This window comes from Silurus aristotelis (genome assembly GCF_946808225.1).
Source record: "Silurus aristotelis genome assembly, chromosome: 22".
Classification (NCBI taxonomy): domain Eukaryota; kingdom Metazoa; phylum Chordata; class Actinopteri; order Siluriformes; family Siluridae; genus Silurus; species Silurus aristotelis.
Window position 1 is genome coordinate 10,735,385 of NC_139595.1, and position 22,342 is coordinate 10,757,726.

The 22,342-nt window shown below is 37.3% G+C and overlaps 1 protein-coding gene across 2 annotated transcripts; it reads right to left on the reverse strand.

Moving 5' to 3' along the window:
* Window positions 1-1,524: 1,524 nt before the first annotated feature.
* Window positions 1,525-21,977, reverse strand: lig1 (ligase I, DNA, ATP-dependent). 2 transcript variants are annotated; one of them, XM_083525618.1, is made up of 27 exons: window positions 21,814-21,976; window positions 18,532-18,588; window positions 18,165-18,339; window positions 17,908-18,049; window positions 17,655-17,789; window positions 16,356-16,643; window positions 16,154-16,268; window positions 15,427-15,522; window positions 15,259-15,315; window positions 15,063-15,121; window positions 13,737-13,850; window positions 13,442-13,608; window positions 13,022-13,098; window positions 10,517-10,608; window positions 9,831-9,930; window positions 9,444-9,529; window positions 9,058-9,173; window positions 8,497-8,592; window positions 7,844-7,954; window positions 6,681-6,752; window positions 4,596-4,740; window positions 4,012-4,094; window positions 3,536-3,688; window positions 3,261-3,314; window positions 3,044-3,187; window positions 2,392-2,484; window positions 1,525-1,770 (listed from the first exon to the last, which is right to left on the reverse strand). In XM_083525618.1, exons 1-27 carry the CDS (start codon window positions 21,828-21,830, stop codon window positions 1,696-1,698), a joined length of 2,919 nt encoding a protein of 972 aa, XP_083381744.1. In that variant the 5' UTR covers window positions 21,831-21,976; the 3' UTR covers window positions 1,525-1,695. The 2 variants fall into 2 exon arrangements, with proteins under 2 accessions (XP_083381744.1, XP_083381745.1); XM_083525619.1 differs by lacking the exons at window positions 1,525-1,770; window positions 2,392-2,484; window positions 3,044-3,187; window positions 3,261-3,314; window positions 3,536-3,688 and adding an exon at window positions 3,778-3,834 and having other exon boundaries at window positions 21,814-21,977.
* Window positions 21,978-22,342: the final 365 nt, after the last annotated feature.

Below are 22,342 nucleotides of genomic sequence, written 5' to 3' on the forward strand. Positions count from 1 at the left end.
GCACTGTAGATGATGATAACTTCAAACTCTTTGCAATTTTTCTCTGAGAAACTCCTTTCTGATATTTCTCCAATATTTTTCCGCACAGCATTGGGGGAATTGGTGATCCTTTGCCCATCTTGACTTCTGAGAGACTCTTTTTATACCCAATCATGTTGCCAATTGACCTAATAAGTTGCAAATTGGTCCTCCAGCTGTTCCTTATATGTACATTTAACTTTTCCGGCCTCTTATTGCTACCTGTCCCAACTTTTTTGGAATGTGTAGCTCTCATGAAATCCAAAATGAGCCTATATTTGGCATGACATTTCAAAATGTCTCACTTTCAACATTTGATATTTCATCTATATTCTATTGTGAATAAAATACAGATTTATAAGATTTGTAAATTATTGCTTTCCTTTTTTTATTCACAATTTGTACAGTGTCCCAAGTTTTTTGGAATCGGGTTTGTATATGCAAATTGATCTCTGTTCTCAAAACAGAGCTCTTGCCTTTGCTTTTTATGTATATTAAAAAAATCTGAAGGGAAAATTGACAAACATAAAAGTATTTTGACCTCATGCACAGTAAGGATTCATTGTGTTCATATATGATTAGGGGTTGGATGATTAGACTTAAAATCCTTTTGTCTTCATTTGGTCTTGCTCAAAGATGGAGCTTTTTAACAAGATAATGACCTTCAAACATATACCAAATACCACAGAAATAGCAAAAGTTTAATGCAGGTATGAAAAAATGCTTTTAAAATAGGTTTATTAGTTTGTTTTTATTAATTAACAGAATAAAAACAGAACATCCAATTCAAATAAATATTTTGTGAAAACCTTTGCATCATTTCTTCTAGGTACACTTGCAGTTTTTGAAGGAACTTGGAGAACTATGCACAGATCACCTTGTGGATGTGGTCTGTTTCAGATCCTTCTGTCTCTTCATAACTCTTCATGGATAAGAATCTGCCTGTATTTCTCAGCATTACGGACACCATTAATCCTGACCAAATCTCCAAGTCCATTTGAGATATTGTTAGCTCTATCAGCAGCGTTTAGCAAAATGGCTGAATAGCACAACTCTGGTGATATCTACACAGGGTCCCAGAAAATCATTGTTTGTGAAGTAACAAAATTGTGAAGGAAAATTAATGAATTCAGAAAATGGGTGATGGAAAGTGTGAGGACCTAGAAGAAGAGGCAAGAATACAGCAGAACTTGACTTGCAGTCCCTCTCTTCCAGTATCTCCCGTTTTGACTACGATAAGTCTTAGCCTCAATCATATCGCACTACACTGCAAATGCACACATGAACTCTCACACACGAAAATATTAATAAAACAAACCTCTTCAGAATTAAGCAAACAATGATATAAGCATATAACTTATTGAACTTGTTTGTCTGTTCAACTAGTTGACATTTTTGGTAAAAGAACATTTACAATTTAATAAGCAATAATAAATAATGCAGAAATAATTCAAAAAGATTCACAGTTTATGCATGGAAAAAAAAAAAGACCACAGAATAAGGGGGAACAGTTTATAAAAAAGAATTTTATTTCAGATTTTCACTATGTACAATTATGATTTGTACTTGCATTTAAAATAATTACAGAAACAGAAAAGGGAATCATTCAATTCTAAGGTCTACATAATTAGGCTGCCTAAACTTTAAACAGCTACACAAAAATCTGAGACAGCAGGATCAGTAGTAATCTTCTAAATCAGCCTTTTCGCCTTGATTTTGAATCTGCTGCTGCTTTCTGTAGAGATCAGCAATCTGAGAGAGAGAGAGAGAGAGAGAGAGAGAGAGAGAGAGAGAGAGAGAGAGAGAGAGAGAGAGAGAGAAAGAGAGAGAACAAAAAACAATTTATTTAATTTTAATATATGACAATCAATAATAATAATAATAAAAAAAAAAGCTGTTTGCAAGTCTTTCAATCATGTTATGAAAAGGAAAGTACTGCTGATGGTTTTGCTGAGGTCTTTAGAAAAATGTATTGCTAAAGATTGGGGCAAGTCAAATTGTTTGTGTTTTTCATACTATCTGAAAACTAACTTTTCATGTAGGATATTTTTTTATTCCAAAGGTAAATGATATTCAAAGAAAAGTCTTTTTAAATCCTGATTTTTTTTTTTATCCACTTTAATATCTTCGGTCATCTGTAAAAGTTCCATTGGTGGGCATTAATGTAATACATGTGTAATACTTCATTTAGGAGTTATGCTGCTAATGAAGCCTCTTTAACTAAGTGTTATAGCAGTCCTAAATCCATTTTATTTGCATTATAATATGGTATCTTGGAAACGGCTTTAAACCACATTATACTGTCCTGTGGGTTCATTACCAAATTACTCTGGGACTGGAATCAAAATTGTGTTCCAGTATATTTTCTTTTACCTGTGCTCCTGTAGTAGCATCCTCTGGTTTTTTGTCATCTCTGATGCGAAGGAATCGAGGAAATCGAAGAGAAATCCCTTTGTCTGGGTCCACCTAGTGGACAAAATGTGTAATTCATGTTAGGTCAAATTTCACTAATGCATGTAAAGCAAAAATAATACATTTGCATAATGTAGACTACATTGATAGAAGTCAAAATGTCCCTAAAAGGAGTAAATGAGTTGTTACAGGACCAATAAGCCGTAACAAAAGCAAGTGGTGGCAAAAGGTGTTGACATATTAGGAAACTACTGGTCAGTCAGTTCTCAAAATTGAGGTGTTGGAAGCATGAAAAATTGGAAATTAAAAGTATCTGAAAGATTTCTCTGACAAAAAAAAAAGGATTTTCAAAACAGAAGTTCTTGTGGGATGATCCTGGTATGCAGTTGGGCAACGGTCTGCTGGGACAAGCTTGGGTCCTGGCATTAATGTGGATGCTACTTGCCACATCCCACCTACTTAAAAGATTGTTGCAGACCAGATACACCCTTAAATCAGGTTAATGCAAAATGCATAAAGTGGTTAAAAAAAAACTGTTTTGGGAGGACTTTTTTTTTTTTTTAAATAAATATTATTCTAACTTCTGATACAGTTAGCTTTATGTGACTCTCACCAATCCCATTGCTGCTTTGTAAACTGGAGACAGTGACAGATCAGCACATTTCACTTCCCACACTTGTACAGCATCCAACCAAACATCTGGCTCTGCTGATTGATCAATTCTGTAGTAGGGGCGGGGTTTTGACAGAATGTGTTCCTGAAAAATACATTAATCAGTTTAGTGTGTACATTTACATTGTACATTTTTGTTTAAACAGAAACTACCACACCTTTAAAAAATTGTAATGCTGCTCCAAATCTTCATCTTTGAAGCCTGTTCCAATCTATAATTCAAACATTAATTAGGTTTCTATAAATACAAACACAGCAACAAATAGCAGTATGTGAATAAGTATAACTGAAAGCTTAAGACATAAGTGAAGCAGATTGGAAATTGCTAGGCTTCAGTCTTTAATTCATTCAACAAATTCACCGACCAGTATGCTAGCTGGTCAGAATCCTGTTCCAGTCAACACAGAAATGTCCACATACAGGCCACTCCTACCTTACAGACAGACTGAAACTCCTCATTCTCCTCATCATAGCAGCCAAGTAGGAAACCCCCATAGCTTCCAGCTCTCTTGCCCTTCCCTAAATAGGCCCCAATCACACACAGATCCACTGTGTCCCCTACACCTTCTAGATAGTCCTTCTTCAGCTGTATAAAGAAGCAGAGAAGAAAGAATGAATGAAAAATTAAGAAAGAAAGAAGAATAAAACAATTTTACAATATTGAGATTAAAAAGGGTAGCCTGGTATGCATGTTATCTATGCAGTCTAAATGCTATGAAGATACAGCTGGGTCTAGTAATATATGGATAAAGAAATACTGTTGATTTTCCTGGTTATGATTTTTAAAAAGTATAGACCTTTTAATAGTTTTTTTAATAGTTAGCAGTAAATGGCAAAATGTCATTATTTAGAATAATGACATTTTTTTCTTTCCTTGACCACAGGGGGGTAAACGTACAACAGAAATACCTTAAGCCAGTTATGAGAGCGTTTGGCAATTTCGTAAGTGGCGTCTTTCTCCAGGGTCTTCACCATTAAGCCTTCACAGGAGTCTGTGCATACATTAATTAATGCCATTAATAAATATCAAGCCGAAACAACAGGACTATGTAATAAGTCCACCAACTGGATCCATCATACATCACATTGTGTTTTAAAGGACTAATTAGCCCAACTGTTTGCCCCAATCAGACATTTGTAGAATATAGTGCATTATACAGACACATCATTTGAAAACAGTGAGTGAAAAAAATCTTGCTCTTTTGTTGTTGGGAGTTAATAGCTAAATCTGAAGTTGTCTAATTAAATATGTCTAATTAAAAAAAATCTCATATGACAAGAAAGTCATGTTTCAGCACTAACTGCACACAAAAGTATCAAATAGAAAATACATAATTATTTTTATTATTATTTCTGTGCAATGTAATATTTCTGTATATATGAAACCCTTTCTGTTTAAATCCAGTTTCAAATAGACACGCACGCACGCACGCACGCACGCACGCACGCACGCACGCACGCACGCACGCACGCACGCACGCACGCACACACACCTCGTATGGACTGCTCCAGGAACTCTGCTATAGTTTCAGTGTTATCAGAGTCAAGAGAACGAGCAAAAACCAACTCTCCCTCCTTCTCAATGAAACTCTGCCGTAACAAATATCGACGCTTACTCAGTGGCTCTCGTACCAGAGACTGGTGAGTGAGTGAAAGAAAGAATGACAAAGATCAATCAAAAAATTACAAGTGAAAAATTACATAGTTAAATGATTATGGACATAAAATGTACAAGTATATGTAATATCCAAAGACAGTCTAAGCAAAGATGTGGCTGCAGAAGGCACACCTGATAGTCAGCAGAAACCCAAGATTACATTGATTAAATAGACTAAATAAGGAATGGCTATAAAACAGAAAACAATTCTGCATCCACACCAAGCTTGGACACTGCTGTTGTAGAATATTAATCTTTCTATAAAACACCACACATACACTGGCGATCAGAATTAGAGAACAATTTATAAACAATTGAACAATTCTGAAATAATGTCATCTTCACTGCTCAACAGTTGAAGGAGTTTTTGTCCTGTCTATACCATGCTACCAGAACACCTTTCCACAAAATAACTAAGGCATTTCCAAAAAAAAACATTATTTTGCAGAAAAAACACTGATCAAAATTAGAGAACACTTTCAGATACCTCCCAGTTATTGGTGTTAATCTGGTACCTGGTGCCAATTTCCTTGATTATCTGTCAACCCCTATTTAACTGGCAGCCTAACTTCCAGTTTCACTGACTCTGCAAGATGGTGGGCCGTTCTAAAGTGACTGAAAGCCTCCGGCAGCAGGTTGTCCAGATGAAGGCCAAAGGTATGACCCTATAAGCCATAGCAAGACAAGTTGGTCGTTCCAAATCTGTGATTTCAAGAATAGTGAATCTTTACAACATTACAATCTCATTTAAGTCCGCCAAGATGGCTGGTCGTCTACGGATGACAAATACAAGAAAGGACAGGATACTGCAGAGGATCTCAATGGGCAATCGTTTCCACACTCCAGCTGGAATTGCTCACTAGTTCAGCACTGAACAGGGTAAGGATCTGTCTCATCATACAGTGTCTCTACGTTTAAGAACATTTGGACTGGAAGCCCACTCTGCAGTGACCAAACCTCTCATTAGCAGAAAGAATCAAAAGGCTAGACTAAGCATGTTGTGTGGACAGAGGAGAACTGGTCCAAAGTTCACTTCAGTGATGAAAGCAAGTTTAATTTATTTGGGTCCGATGGGAAACATTATGTTCGGCGACAAACTGGAGAAAGACTGAACCCAAAGTGTGTAAAGAAGTCAGTGAAAAGTGGAGGAGGAAGTGTCATGGTTTGGGGCATGTTTTCTGCAGCAGGAGTTGGGCCTCTTATACAGCTACATGGCAGAGTGAATGCAAATGTTTATCAGAACCTTCTTCAACAACATATGGTTCCTTCCCTGCGTTCATCACCCAATCAGCCCGCAGTGTTCATGCAGGACAACGCTCCATGTCAAACAGCAAAACGGGTAAAGCAGTTCCTTGAAACTGAAAACATTGAAATAATAACATGGCCTGCCCAGAGTCCTGATCTCAACCCAATAGAGAACCTCTGGAAAATCCTTGGCGACAAAGTTATGGCCAAGAAACCCACTACAGTCACCGAACTGTGGAGGAGACTGGAAGAAGAGTGGACCAAAATCACACCAGAGCAGTGTGAGAGACTAGTGCTGTCCTGTGGCCACAGATGTGCTGAAGTCATTCAGAGCAGAGGCCTGTACACTTCCTACTAATTGCTGACTGTGGTAACCTTCAGAAAATTTTGTTGTAATCTTTTTCCATGCTACAGTCATTGTTGTTCTTTAATTTTGATCAGTGTTTTCAGCAAAATAATGTTTTTTTTTGGAAATGCCTTAGTTAATTTGTGGAAAAGGTGAAAAAAACTCCTTCAACTATTGAGCAGTGAAGATGACATTATTTCAGAATTGTTCAATTGTTTATAAATTGTTCTCTAATTTTGATCGCCAGTGTATATTCATTTTACAGCAAAATGTTATATATTTTTCCATTTCATTAAGCATTTAACTTCTGTGCATGAATGTCATTCTCACCTCTCCATTTAAGTACAGAAGGTCAAAGGCATACACACAAACTTGCACCTTAATATCAGATGCATCCACATCCTGAAAGAGGCAAACAAATATATTAATACAAAAATCCCCTCCTTACCATCTGCCATTTCTTTCACCTGTTCCATACCCATTTACCCTCATCCGCTCTCATTTAAATCATCTTTGGTCATGAACCCAAACAGTCTACTTTTTTTTACGCTTCCTTAACTTAGCAAGTTAACAGTCAGGATGATTCATTTCAGACCTTTGTTTTTTAACAGAAAGTTAAAACGCCAAAGTGTTGTGTTATATATATATATATATATATATATATATATATATATATATATATATATATATATATATATATATATATATATATATATATATATAAATAAAAATAAAAGAAACAGTACGCATATTTTATTATTTTGTTTAGAAATAATTGCTTTGATTTTGTAATTTCAAAAAGTACTTTGGCCTAAAGTAGTCTCTCCTGTTTTTATTCATAAAGGTTGGCAAGTTCCAAGTTGCATTTTCATCAGTTGGGAAAGTACTTTAGTTGTAGGTCTGCAACCAACGATTCTATTGATAAATTGTTCGGACGATTTTTTTTCTTGCCTCCATTAATTGCAGTAGAGTCCAACTAATAATGGCATTCATTGACAACGAATTTCATTATCATTACTATCAATTAGTTGTTGCAGCCCTATTTAGTTGCAAGATCACAAAATCCTAGTGCGTGCATATACAGGGTTTTAATGAATCAACAAGGCACTCTAAAGGAAAACAGCTATTTTAGCAAAACTCCATCTAAGTAAAACCTGTTTCTTAAATAAACTACTTTATTTTTCAAATTGCTCAAATATACAACTTAGTCTTTCTCTTTGTTTTGAACATGTCGCTAGCACACACATTTTCTAATGTAAACACATTGTAAATGGGATTTGTATTGCAAGGATTTGCACCATTTAACAGGATAAGAGTTATACATTTAACATGTCATACAGAAATAAAGGCTTTAAGTGTTAATGCAAGCAACATATTCGTTCGGAAAAAGTTACAAAATACACTAATGTAAAAAACTGCCTTTTACACATGAATTAGGTAAAATCCATAAATCTCTATCATATTATAAACCATTAGGAAGTAAAGTGTCTCACCTTCCTTTTGCGTGTAGTAAGAACTTGAAAGGGTTGAATCTGCTTTTTCTCTCTGTCCCATGCAACCGCCTCTGTGTCCAACACACAGCTAAGAACAGACTCCTTCTTTATCTGAAAAGTAGGCATTCAATTCAGTACGTAAACTTTAGTTATCAGTGTGTATAAACTCACTGATCAGGTCTAGGCATGCTATTGTATTTTGTGTGTATTTATGTATATTGTGTGCTATGTATTTCTGGTCAAGAGACCGACTGATGGGATGAAGAGCAGAAAATTGGAGGAAATTGACAATTGGGCAAAACAAAGAAAAAACAAGGAAGCTACATCAGAGAGAGAGAGAGAGAGAGAGAGAGAGAGAGAGAGAGAGAGAGAGAGAGAGAGAGAGAGAGAGAGAGGGAGAGAGAGAGAGGGAGAGAGCGAGCGAGCGAGCGAGCGAGAGAGAGCGTGTGTGTGAGTGAGAGAGAGAGAATCAGATAGACTATTACAAACAGTTAAATGTGTGAGGCTTCTTAATTTGGGTAAATGCAGAACTGTGTGAGCTACTGCTATTATGTGTGAGAAAGATGAACACTTGGTCGTTGTCTATATTGAAGACAATTGTAGGGCTCTCGAAATGTATTGCATTAACAACTATGTATATGTGGTAATGAGACCTGTGGGATCCTTGAAATGATGTCAGGGTATTTACTGGTGTTGTCCTCTTGGTTTCGGCTAAAGATACGAACCTCACCACTCTGAAGAATGTGAATCTATAAAAAAAATTAAACAAATACATACAATTTGTTGTAATTTGTTATATCTTGTTTTTAAAAACAAACACATAGCAATGAACACAATAGCCATATAGAGCAGAACATTGGCTCATTGTAACTGGATGTTATCCAAACCAATCAAAATATATGAAAGCATTTAATTTTTAGGTTTAAACCGTAGCCCTAGTTAGAGACCGTGTGGGCAACAATGAAAAAGAACTATTCATTACTATTTTACATAGCTGCAAATTAAATTATTATTAACTGAACATAACTGCTCAAAGACATGGCTTATAAATAAGGTTTCATTTGTATTTGTTTTGTTTTGTTTTTTACATGTAAAAATTGTTTATATGCTACAAATGCAATTAATAACAACTAGGCTGACGATAATAATACTTACTTTTTTATATGGTTATTATCCAAATTTACATTTGAAAATATAGTGAAGAACACACTCACCTGTGCTCTTTCTCCATCATACTTGTATTCACAGGTAAAAGCAGCCTCATCAAACCTTTTCATCACCTCTCCTACTCCCTTAGTAGGGTGGGCCAACATGGGGCGCAGTGGCACACCTAGAGAACACACATAAACTTAGATACATGTGGCTGCTTCATTGTTGAGTTACAATGAAGTATAACTACAACTACAACTTTATCCTCTTTTTACTTGTGATGATAAGCAGTGTTTAATATTTTCTCATTTTCTAACCCAAATCTAAAGTAGAAATGGGCAAAAGGTTTACTATGTGAAGGGTCTTTCCTTACAACAAAACCACCTACAAATAAGGAACAAAAAGCACAATAGTTATTAACAGAAAAGCAGCATTAAAATAGGATGATTACCTGGAGTAAGTTTGCAGTGATTAGGTAGTTCATCTATGCCCAAATTCAACATGACCGGGATGATGACATCATAATTTGGCATTTCACTAGACAGAACACAGCAAGGGCTAGTAAATAATCAATTAAATTCATTTTTATTTGTATAGCACTTTTAACAGTGAACAATTTCTCAAAGCAGCTTTACACAGATAATGTGGTGATAAAAATAGAACTAGAACTGTTCATCCAACAGATCATCCATGCTAGGTTTGTGGTAAGTTCATGCATTACATTTAAATATGCAGAGTCACTATTATATAACAGCCATAACTCTCCTACAAGATGAGAAGTTGTATGGCATTGTCAGCTTATGTGTTTTAAAATGAAAGGGAGAATGTTTGTGTGTACCAGTAAGTTTGTTTAAGGATATGTCCTTTTTCGTCAAGCCATGCTCTCCTACCCTCTGAACTCATTCCCCTTCCTGCATCAATCACAGCTGGTGGGAATTCTGGACATCACATAAATGGAAAGACTTACACACAAATACAATCTACAAGCAGTTATGTCCATGTCTTAAAAAGTTCAGGACTGTAAACCATACACCACTGTATATATATTAGAACTTATATATATAAATAAATGTACATGAGCTCAAAGTTCATTCATTGTTTATTTACAGGCATTTGCATCTAAATTTGGTAAATAACAGGAATTACAGCAGTTTTTATATATGCCATCCTTGTGAGATAGCAAAAAATATAAATAAATTGGGCATTAGGTGTGGCCAAATCATCTAAACTATATGAACAAATGTTTAGGAAACCTAACCTAACTTAAACCTAACAAATGAGCTGCTCATCATCCAAATCATACCACAATCATAATTTGTGGATGTGGCTGTCAATAGAACTATTTCCAAAAGCAGCAGGATGGTTTCTGAAGTATACAGGGCTTTATTACTTGGTAAGATTCAACCAAATGCTTCACACAGACCTGAAGCATAAAATGCAGGTGACCAGAGACATTTTTATAGAAAAGAAGTGAATTGTTCTAGAATGACCAAGTCAGTTGAATTCATTTTGTGTAATATTTACCTTGACCTGGTGGAGTCAGACATACTGCTTGACTCAGAGCTGCTAAAACGCTCTGCTCTGCCAAGCCAATCCTCAGTTTGCCTGCCAATGACCTGTCAACCACAGACAAGCACAGTCACAATATGTACAGTATACAATGTTAAGTACTTGTTTAATGTCACTTATATTTTGAAAATAGTAATTCAACATTTACATGAATTGTGCCTAATGGTGGTGGGTCTGTGTAAAACCAACCTCAGCAACAATGTTGTGCTTGATTGAGACAATATCCTCTATGTGCTTTGTATGGATATACTTAAATCAAGCACACACCATTTTTTTGTGACACTACCATTATTACCATTACCACAATTTATTTCTGATAATAAAATAACCAATATAAAGGGAAAGACCAATGTAAATAAGAATGCATATACAGTGTGGAAAATAAGTATTTGACCACACCCAGCTATTTTGCAAGTTCTCCCACTTAGAAATCATGGAGGGGTCTGAAATTGTCATTGTAGGTGCATGTCCACTGTGAGAGACATAATCTAAAAAAAAAAATCCAGAAATCACAATATATGATTTTTAAACTATTTATTTGTATGATACAGCTGCAAATAAGTATTTGAACACCTGTCTATCAGCTAGAATTCTGACCCTCAAAGACCTGTTAGTCTGCCTTTAAAATGTCCACCTCCACTACATTTATTATCCTAAATTAGATGCACCTGTTTGAGGTCGTTAGATGCATAAAGACACCTGTCCACCCCATACAATCAGTAAGAATCCAACTACTAACATGGCCAAGACCAAAGAGCTGTCCAAAGACACTAGAGACAAAATTGTACACCTCCACAAGGCTGGAAAGGGCTACGGGGAAATTGCCAAGCAGCTTGGTGAAAAAAGCTCCACTGTTGGAGCAATCATTAGAAAATGGAAGAAGCTAAACATGACTGTCAATCTCCCTCGGACTGGGGCTCCATGCAAGATCTCACCTCGTGGGGTCTCGATGATCCTAAGGAAGGTGAGAAATCAGCCCAGAACTACACGGGAGGAGCTGGTCAATGCCCTGAAAAGAGCTGGGACCACCGTTTCCAAGGTTACTGTTGGTAATACACTAAGACGTCATGGTTTGAAATCATGCATGGCACGGAAGGTTCCCCTGCTTAAACCAGCACATGTCCAGGCACGTCTTAAGTTTGCCAATGACCATTTGGATGATCCAGAGGAGTCATGGGGGAAAGTCATGTGCTCAGATGAGACCAAAATTGAACTTTTGGGTCATAATTCCACTAAACGTGTTTGGAGGAAGAAGAATGATGAGTACCATCCCAAGAACACCATCCCTACTGTGAAGCATGGGGGTGGTAGCATCATGCTTTGGGGGTGTTTTTCTGCACATGGGACAGGGCGACTGCACTTTATTAAGGAGAGGATGACCGGGCCCATGTATTGTGAGATTTTGGGGAACAACCTCCTTCCCTCAGTTAGAGCATTGAAGATGGGTCGAGGCTGGGTCTTCCATGACAATGACCCGAAGCACACAGCCAGGATAACCAAGGAGTGGCTTTGTAAGAAGCATATCAAGGATCTGGCGTGGCCTAGCCAGTCTCCAGACCTAAACCCAATAGAGAATCTTTGGATGGAGCTCAAACTACATGTTTCTCAGCGACAGGCCAGAAACCTGACTGATCTAAAGAAGATCTGTGTGGAGGAGTGGGCATAAATCCCTCCTGCAGTGTGTGCAAACCTGGTGAAAAACTACAGGAAACGTTTGACCTCTGTAATTGCAAACAAAGGCTACTGTACCAAATATTAACATTGACTTTCTCAGGTGTTCAAATACTTATTTGCAGCTGTATCATACAAATAAATAGTTAAAAAAAAATCCATACATTGTGATTTCTGGATTTTTTTTTTTTAAGATTATGTCTCTCACAGTGGACATGCACCTACGATGACAATTTCAGACCCCTCCATGATTTCTAAGTGGGAGAACTTGCAAAATAGCAGGGTGTTCAAATACTAATTTTGCTCACTGTATGTATAATTATAGTGAATGCTAAAAGTTTGGAAACACCTTTTATTTATTTTTTTTTAAACACATACAAGTTACTTTTGTTTGGTTTGGGGTAGTTTTAAAGCAGGGTGGGTTGGAGACTTATTACAGGAGAAAGGAATACTAAACCAATGTAGCTGCCATTCCACTCTTTTACACCAGCCATTTCTGTCTGGACTATGGCTAAATGGAACACCTTCACCAACACAATAATACAATGACCCAAAGCTCTGTAACGGTTATTTAGAGTTATCCATCATGGAATGTTCTGCCCAGTTACCAAAACTAAATACTATTAAACTGCTCTGGGATACACTGGACTGCAAAACGAATGATGAGTTTCTCAAAAACAATAAAAAAAAAAAAAAAAAAAGAATTGTGCAATGTGTAAGCAATGAGTCTGACATATTGCCATGCAAAGTACAGTTAGACTGTCAAAGCTTATACAAAATATCACTGACCGTACAATGTATCTGGCCTCTGAGAAACGACAAGCCACAAACAGACCCTTAATAATGTCAATTTTCTTATTCATTGCCTGCAAAAAAGAGGAGAGGAAATTAGAAGACAAATTAGAGCAGGAGTGGTCAATACAAAAAGACTCTTGGTTTCCATAATTTTCACTTTCAAATTATTTTTCAAAATCCTTCATAAACAAATGATAATGGTTTGGGGTTGATCATAAATTTCATAAAGACATTTTTTACATTACCATTTTACTAACATTTTAACATGGTTGCATAGACTTTTGATGTCTATTATATTTACAAACTGTTTTCCATTTTACCCCTCACATACCGACCTGTAAATCTTTCACATCTCACAAGAAGATTCTGCCAGTCAGTTTGAATATCTCTGCAACAATTCCCCACTTTACTCACCGAATTGCCACTCATGTTAGCAATCTCCTTCAGTTTGCTGAACACTCCAGCTGCGGTCAGATTCGCTGGTGCAAACATCATTCTCTGGTTGCTGCGGGAGCTCTCAGCTACCAATCCCAGGTCACCTTTTTCCTGGGCTTCAGCCTTGATTTTATCCAGCTGACGCCCTGATAAAAACAAACAAAGACGATTTGGAGTGAAAATCACTTGTGGCATCAAAAATGGCTGAAAAACTTACAAGTTGGTCAAAATAATGTGTAATCCTTTATGTAAGATGTATTTTCTTGCTGCTCACCAGTTGCCTGGGCAACAGCCTTCATCAATACTGTTTCCCCTACACCTAGCTCTAGCCCCTGGTAGGCAGGGCCAAGCTGATTCAGACACAGGTACACACAGCACAAGAGGTCATCTGCAATAAAATAAATAAATAAAATAAAACTATATATTTCTTAAATCAGGTGATAGTTATTACAAACATGCTATAAACTAGCTTTTTCAGATTGTAGAAATAGCAAAATGACCATGTAGAAAGAGCAGCTTTTATATACCCTGGTGAGAGGGATACCAACTCAGTGTATCCTGATTTGGAAGTCTGATTATACTTATTCCCCCCCTCACAAAAATGCTCCAGATCAAAAAAAAAAAATAATAATAATAATAATAATAATGAAAGGGGATCTTCTTTGCCAAGCTTAAGTCATACCAAAAGGTTTTTAAGAGTGTCATGACTAGAGACACAGTCCCAGATAAAGGGAAGCAGACCCATGCCATGGTGCGGCCATCACCATGCTTCAGTAGGGGTATGGTGTTCTTTGGGGACACTGTAATTGTGCAGTTATAACCACTATAATCACTCTCCCTGTCAAGTGAAAAATAAAGAGACTGTTGCCACATGCAGGGCAAAGCATCTCCCAAGGGAGCATAATGCTTGGGAGATGCTTTGCTTTCTCAGAGCCTAGACATCAATTAAGGGAACTATAAATTAAAAACTGTAATAATGTGTTTTAAATAAAAATGTCAAAACCAACAGTCCATGACCTCAAGCTTAAGAGAGAGAAAGGCTGAAAAGACAATGACCAAAGGAAAATGCTTGTCAAGTTTGGGCCTAGTCAGAGCCCTGAATTCCCTTCCCTAAATATCCCAATTGAGGTCATATTAATTGCAATAATTACAGTATGTTGATCATAATGCTCATAAATCACTCCATCACCTTCAAATGTAGATAATTCTTATTCAAAAACATTGAATGGTTGAACTGAATAAAATTAAAGACAAGCATCTATGAAAATCACTAAACAAAAAAGAATATTGAAGCAATCCATTCAAACACAAAAACAAAGACAAAACTGGCCCATGTCAAACCGAAAGAAAAATGAAGTGGAACGTTTTTCACCATCTACCCACTTAGGATAGTTACTTAAACTTAAAACTTTCCTATCATAAAGTAGTGGCGGGAGATGGGGGGAAGGAAAAAAAATATCAAAATTTTCAAAAAAATCTCAATTTCTCACTACAATGGGATTTATTAATTAAATAAATAAATCTGTCAAAAGGAAAACAGGAAATTAAACATACATGAAAATACAGACATGCAAGCTGACAATTACATAAATATACACACCTGGAGAGAGTAGAATAACAGAGCGCAGAAGGTTGGATAGAGTCTCAATGTTTTTCAGCCTGAAAACAAGAAAAGCATAATCTTAAAAAGAGCAAATCATTATCTGCCTGAAACATAAAAGCATTTTTGCATTCTGCCTAATATCTAATCCACTTTAAACAAATGTATCTGCCAAACTGCAAATGGAAAATCACACCTGCTTGAATCTTCTTCAATCTTCTCAAAGGTCTGAGCAACAGCCAGATATGGAACCCTGCAGAGAAAGGGACAGGGCGGGAGAGAAGGGGAGAAGGAAAAAAATCAGATAAAGAGCAACAAATTAAAAATCTAAAATACTGTACATGCAATAGCTGGTGTGATTTACCTCTGGCTCCTCCTCCAGCAAGCATCATCAATGGGATGGTAGTGAGCTTTTGAAGGATCATATTGACTCTGGTTTGCAGGTCCCACATCCTTCTCACTGTCGCAAAAGAAATATAATTTTTATAAGATGATAACATAGAATAAGGCTTCAGCACAAGAAAGCACAGCACATTATTTATCCGATATGTAAATATATTTCAAATTAATGAATGATTGATTTGCATCAAAAAAAGAATTTTAAGTGCTTTCAACACAGCACTTGCATTAGTATTATTTTTCAGTTATACATTTATTTATTTTATTTTTTTATCTTCTCCCGCTTATCCGTAATTCGGGTCGCGGGAGCAGCAGTCTAAGCAGATTCCCCAGACACTTCTCTGTGTCCAGGGATCGGGCTGTCAAGGCCCCCACCTTCGACTGCTGCCCAATCCTCTCAGCACCGGTCCCTTACGTCCCTCCTGCAGGTGGTGAGCCCACGGGAAGGCGGCCCCACGTCGCTCCGACGTCACGGCCCTTGATTTATTTTTCACTTAAGGGTCCCCTGGAGCATAGAGGGTTAAGGGCCTTGCTCAAGGGCCCAAGAGTGGCAGCTTGGCGATACCGGGGCTTGAACCCCCGACCTTCCGATCGGTAACCCAGCGCCAGAGCCACCACTCCCCCTCAGTTATATATACTACAAGTTATTCTGTTTTATTGCATTTGCCTTTATATTATTACTGTACTCATACCTCTTCTTTTCCTTGTTCTCAGAAGCAGAAGAAGCCTCAAGCTTCTCACCATCCTTTTTCTCTACCTCATTTTTCTCGTCTGATTTTTCCAGCTTCACTGCAGCTTTTCTGGGTGCTTCAGAAGATAAAGAAGGCATTGTGTCATTATGGAGACAAACGCTCCAGATGAAATAAAGTAAAAATCTTGTCAAAAAGAGCTCACCAAAAAAACTGCTAATTTTTTTTTTCTTGGCAGATCCTTCCCATGTCTCCTCCTCTGCATGTTTTTCTTTCTTCAGTACTCTTTTAGGACTGGATTTTTCCTCCTTTGCAAATGTTTTTGTTTCATTATTCCTAATGATTGTTTCCTGCTTCTTTCTTTCCTGGTCAGTTTCCTTTTCATCACTCTGTTTTTCATTCTCCATGTTACCCTCATCCTTAGTTTTCAGTAGATCTTTTCCTGTTGAATTTCTGTTATTTTGCTCCACCTCCATAGCCTCTTCATTATTCACTGTACTCAAAAAGAAAAAAAAAAATCAATAGGCCAAAAAGTCGGGGCCTCAGCTATAAAGATGTGTGCAGAATAATTCTAAACAGATGTACCTCTTTGCAACCTGTTTAGCAATCGCATAAACTTACCAAATTTGCTTTCTGAGTTTCTGATTTGAGTTGCATGTTAGGCTTTAGTCACACATAAAGCTGCAACAACTAATCGATAAAAATAATGATAATGGATGCTGAAATTCAGTGTTAATGAATGCCGTTATTGATTTGTTGGGCTGCTCAAGTTTCGGTTTAGGCTTGAAATCGCGGAGGGTACAGGGTGCAAAGCGGAGCTTGTGTGGTATGGAAGTACCACAGTGATGCACGAGCACATGAAAAGAAAACACACTGGTGTCAGGGATGAAGGTGAAACATCAGCACAGTAAGCAAAAACTGTTTACTCCTCATCATGTGAAAATGGTGTAGTTTAATGAAGTGCTGTTGTGTAAACTGTTGGTAACTTCGAGACAGTCACACTGGATCTGTTCTGTTGTGACTTGCGAGCATCAGGTTGCACAATCACCGCAATCGCGATGATTCAATTAAAACAGTGGGAACAAACAGTAAATCTAAAAACAGCAAATAACAGCAGCAGTAAACAATTATATTTTTAGTCACTGTTGTGGTTTCAAGTGAATGCTAATGCATTTGTACACCAATGCATATTTTTTCCTTTTTTTTTTAATCAGACCTGTTAGCTTGGTGCATTTCTCTGTTCTATTCTCTTTAATAGTATTTGTCTACTACAACAGTAAAACGTGATCTACTGCAGCTTTACTAACTTCAAATGCTTATTTTCAATTTTTGAATATTTAATATATGCATATATCATTTAATTATTATACAACATTACATTTATTATATATTCTAGATGTTTAAATTTCCACAACTGTACAAAATGCCTCTGCAACTGAACAATCTGTCCATAATCGATTTTTTCATGCAGACAGGCAAAAAGAATGGTTTTAACCAGTCTCACCCTTCATTTCAGGAGATCCTTCCATTTTTGCTCGCTTACTGTCCTGTCCTTCTTCGGTGTCTTTTTCTTCATCCCCTTTGTCTCTCTCTCCATCACTCCTGTTGTCCAATTTCCTCTTGGGGAACTGCTTACGAGCTAGAAAGAAAGTGCAGTTAAAGAATGAATGTGCAGATGTCTGAAAATGTAAGAACACACAAAAGGACTGATGCATTACACTGACATCTGTTTTGTTACAAGGAAGAGAAATACTAACCAGTCTTGCGTTTTGGGATGCCAGAGGGTGAAGTGGAATTCGGGGTAACGGGCATTTCGGGGGTGCTACAAGATCCTGAAACAGTGGGGGTTGTGGGGCTAACGAGGGGCTTTTGTGATTGTGGACTGGTCATGTCCTCAGCCTATGAGAGAGCACTTAAATTATATATTTTGGAATATAAAAGTAAACATTATATTTAATATTTTGCTAGCATTTATAATCTCTTTGTAAAATGGGACATACAAGACAATCTGTACCTTCTCTTTGCCAGGTGTGGCTGTATGCTTTCCATTTTGTTTTGGATCCTCTTCTCTTACCACCACCTGCTCTTCGTCATCACTGTCTATGATTGCTCGGCTCCGTTTACTCATCTTCACCGGGGAATCACATTCCTGATCAATGTTCTGAGGCTTGAGGGGGCTTTTAGCTAACCTGAAGTAAAGAACATATAGTACAGTGTGCTAATGAAACATAATTTCCATTCAATTATAACATTAAGTGTGTACAGTAGCCATGCAGGAACATCAACCAAAATGCTCTATTAAAATTTTAGAATTTAAAAATAAATAAAAAAAATAAAAATTCTATTTGAAAACTTAAATACATGTGATAGCTTTAACTCACTCAGATTTTCCTTTGGGCTTGTCATCCTTCTTGCACTTCATTGGCTGAAAGAAGGACCTGTCGGGGGGGGGGGGGGGGGGGGGGGGTTGTTGGGGGGGGAATCAGTTTAAACTGCAAAGAACATTATTAAATCATGTAATCATTCTTTAGGTCAGTTAGTTGACAAGTCATTCATATTTGTTATGGTAACACAATTGTGAAAGTTAAATGTTGCATGCCAGTCTAAACACAAGGCTGATGCTGGTTTCTCAGCTTCTTATATAAATTAGCTTCTTCTTTCGGCTTCTCCCATTAGGGGTCGCCACAGCGAATCATCCGTCTCCATACCCCTCTGTCCTCTACATCTGCCTCCTTCAACCCAACTACCTGCTTGTCTTCCCTCACCACATCCATAAACCTCCTCTTTGGCCTTTCTCTTTTCCGTCTTCCTGGTGGCTCAATCCTCAGCATTCTCCTACTGATATACCCCATGTCCCTCCTCTGCACGTCCATCCTACTGACTTTTATTCCCCTTCTCTCTAGCGCATACCTCCACCTCTCCAGGCTCTTTTCCACCTGCTCCCTACTCCACTGCTATCTCTCCTAAATATCTCCATGCTTCTACATGTCATCTGGGCCAACTGACTTTCCACTCTTCATCCTCTTAATCACTGCTCTCACTTTCTCCTTACTAATCCTATCCACTTCCTGCTTCACCAACTCCACATCATCCAACCTTCTCTCTCTCATTTTACTCGTTCATCAGCTGCTCAAAATAATCCCTCCACCTTCTCAACACACTCTCCTCACTAGTCAACACATTTCTATCTCCATCCTTTATTGCTCTAACTTGCAGCACATCCTTTCCAGCTCGGTCCCTCTGCCTGGCCAATCGGTAATTTTCTCCTTCCTTAGTGTTCAACTTCTCATATAGATCCTCATATGCCTTTCCCTTAGCTTTCGCCACATCCCTCTTTACCTGCTGCCGCATCTCCTTGTACTTCTGCCTACTTTTCTCATCTCTCTGTTGTTCCAATTCTGTTTTGCCAACCTCTTTCTCCTTATGCTTGAAAGTACCTTTCTAACTGTCTCTCCTTATCACGTCTGCACTCTTATACATCACCGTATGATCCTTCTTCTTCTTAAAATAAGTATTTACCACTGCCATTTTCATCCTTTTAGCAAAATCTACCACCATCTGCCCTTCCAAATTCCTCTCCTTAAGGTCATAACTACCCATCACTTCATCATCACCTCTGTTCCCTTCACCAACAAAGCCATTGAATTCTGCCCCAATCAGCAATCTTTCTTTCCTCGGTAGACCATCTACCACTCCATCTAACTCACTCCAGAATTTTTCCTTCTCCTCCATCTTACAACCAACTTTTGGCTCATAGGCACTGATTACATAGGCATAGGCATAGGCACAATCCTCCCCCACTGGCTTGTGCAACCCTAATCACTGGGTTCTTATATAAATTAGCTGTTTCCTTTAAATCACTGAAACTAAGACATGGTGCATGTACATGGTACACCTTTATGTGTATACGTTTCTTTTTTGTTATTGTTATTGAGATATATATATATATATATATATATATATATATATATATATATATATATATATATATATATATATATATATATATTCATTCATTAATTTTCTCCCGCTTATCCGCAATCCTCACAGCACCGTCCCTTATGGTCCCTCCTGCGCATATATATATATATATATATATATATATATATATATATATATATATATAAAATATATAAAATATATATATTTTAGGGGTGGCACGGTTCACAAAACCCACAGTTCGGTTCGTATCGCGGTTTTAGGGTCACGGTTCTGTACGGTTCTTGTTATTTTCTCTTTTACTCTTCAACACTCCAGACATTTCCTTCAGCATTTGATATATAGCTTATTAGCCTAATTATACACAATTTAGGATACAGTATTAAGATTTTTGTAATGTAATCATCAACTGAATTTGACTTGACTTAAAGCACATTATTGGGACCATCTCTGAGTAAAAGCTAGGTGAGATTTTGATACAGCAAGAGAGAAGACATTGATGATGACATGCTTTTCGTTTATTTGGCAAAAAAAAAAATACAAGTGTCGGCGAGAGGTAATATTAAACCGCGGCTCGAGTACATTCATCAGCTGACGAAATCCTTCACACTCATTCACGCTGCACAGTTGCATATCTTTTGCTATAAACATCCCCAATGCTTTAGTTATGGCTATCGCCCTGTCCGACTTCTCACTGAGAGGCTGCTTAAATGCTGCGGACAGTAGAAGTTGTTTCCTAACCGGCCCTCTCCTGTATGTGCTGTGTGTATCGACACGTTGGCGTGATGTCTTCTCAAATGAACAGTCATATTAGAAGTGTTGCCATTGGCATATTGAATGCATTTTGCACAATGCTTGCACACAGTCGCAGTTCTATCTACTGATTTATTTCCGTTGTCATCGTAAATAACATGAAATCCAAAATGTTTCCACACACCGGATTTGAACGACGCGGGCGCATCCGCCAATCTCCTTCACTTGCCATTTCTGCAGCACTCATTACTCAACTTTTACTGTCTATATGTATGTTCACGCGAAACTGTCTGAGCGAAACTGAGCACGGGGCTACATTGCGCATGCGCCGAACCGTGCGACGCACACACGAACCGAGACAAGCGAACCGAGACAAGCGAACCGAACGGTTCGGGTACCGTGCCACCCCTTATATATATATATATTTATATATAAAAATGTAATATTCTCGCGAGTCGTTCATGGCCAAAGATGATTTAACTCCTTAAGCAATGCTCTGAATATACGTTTATATAAATTGGTGTAGACAAATTACTCTATTTTAGAAAGCCCTTTTGTTTTAGAGTGAACAATATAACAATTAAACTACATGTAGTTTGTTACTTCACACTGCCTGATTTAAAATTTGAGGAGTAATAGCGCATCTCTGGCAATATCACAATCAGATAGTGAGGGGGAGCAACGACTTCGAATAATAAACAAACATTAAACAAAGATTTTTAACAAATGTATTCAACAATTAATTTGCTTCTGATCGTTTAACAAGGACTTGCTTGTCCAATTTACTAGTTTTCTATAACTAGTTAACTGAATGGTGATGTTATAAGAGAAAGAGGACAGGAAAAACGTAGCTGCTGACAATTGCTTGCTTAATGCTGACTGCTAGTTATGGTGTTACATCGAGGGTCCAAATAAAATATAAATTTACAGTAAAAAAATATATTAATAATAATAAAGAGCACCATACTTACGCTATACTTCGCTGCATGTTTAATACAATATGAAATCCTTTCAGAATATTAAACCTCCAGCAATTGTCCAGGATGTTGTCACTCACGGAAGCGGATGAATACGCGCGCTCAAAGGCAAAAAATTCGGCGCCAAAGTGACGTCAGGTGCAACCGTGTGTGAGCAACAGTAAAAAGTGAAGAGCGCCTTTTGCTGGACTGGAGAGAAATAACAAATAATCTCCAATATTTATACTTGTATTGAAATCGTGCAGAAGGCTAATTTATTAATTTATTATTATTTTTTTTTTTTGTAAAAAAAAAAAAAGAAAAAAAAGAAAGAAAGAAATCCGCGAATCCTGTGTAAAATTCCAATACAAATAACTAACAAATTACTTGATCGTTCCGAGAAAGAATAAAACAAACTATAGACTGAAAATAGTTCATTGGAGAAATACATTCCAAAGCACAGTTTTATTATCCAGTTTGCACAAATAAAAAAATAAACTCATAAAATGCTATTCTGTCATTTTCATGTGAAAATGCTGTTCAC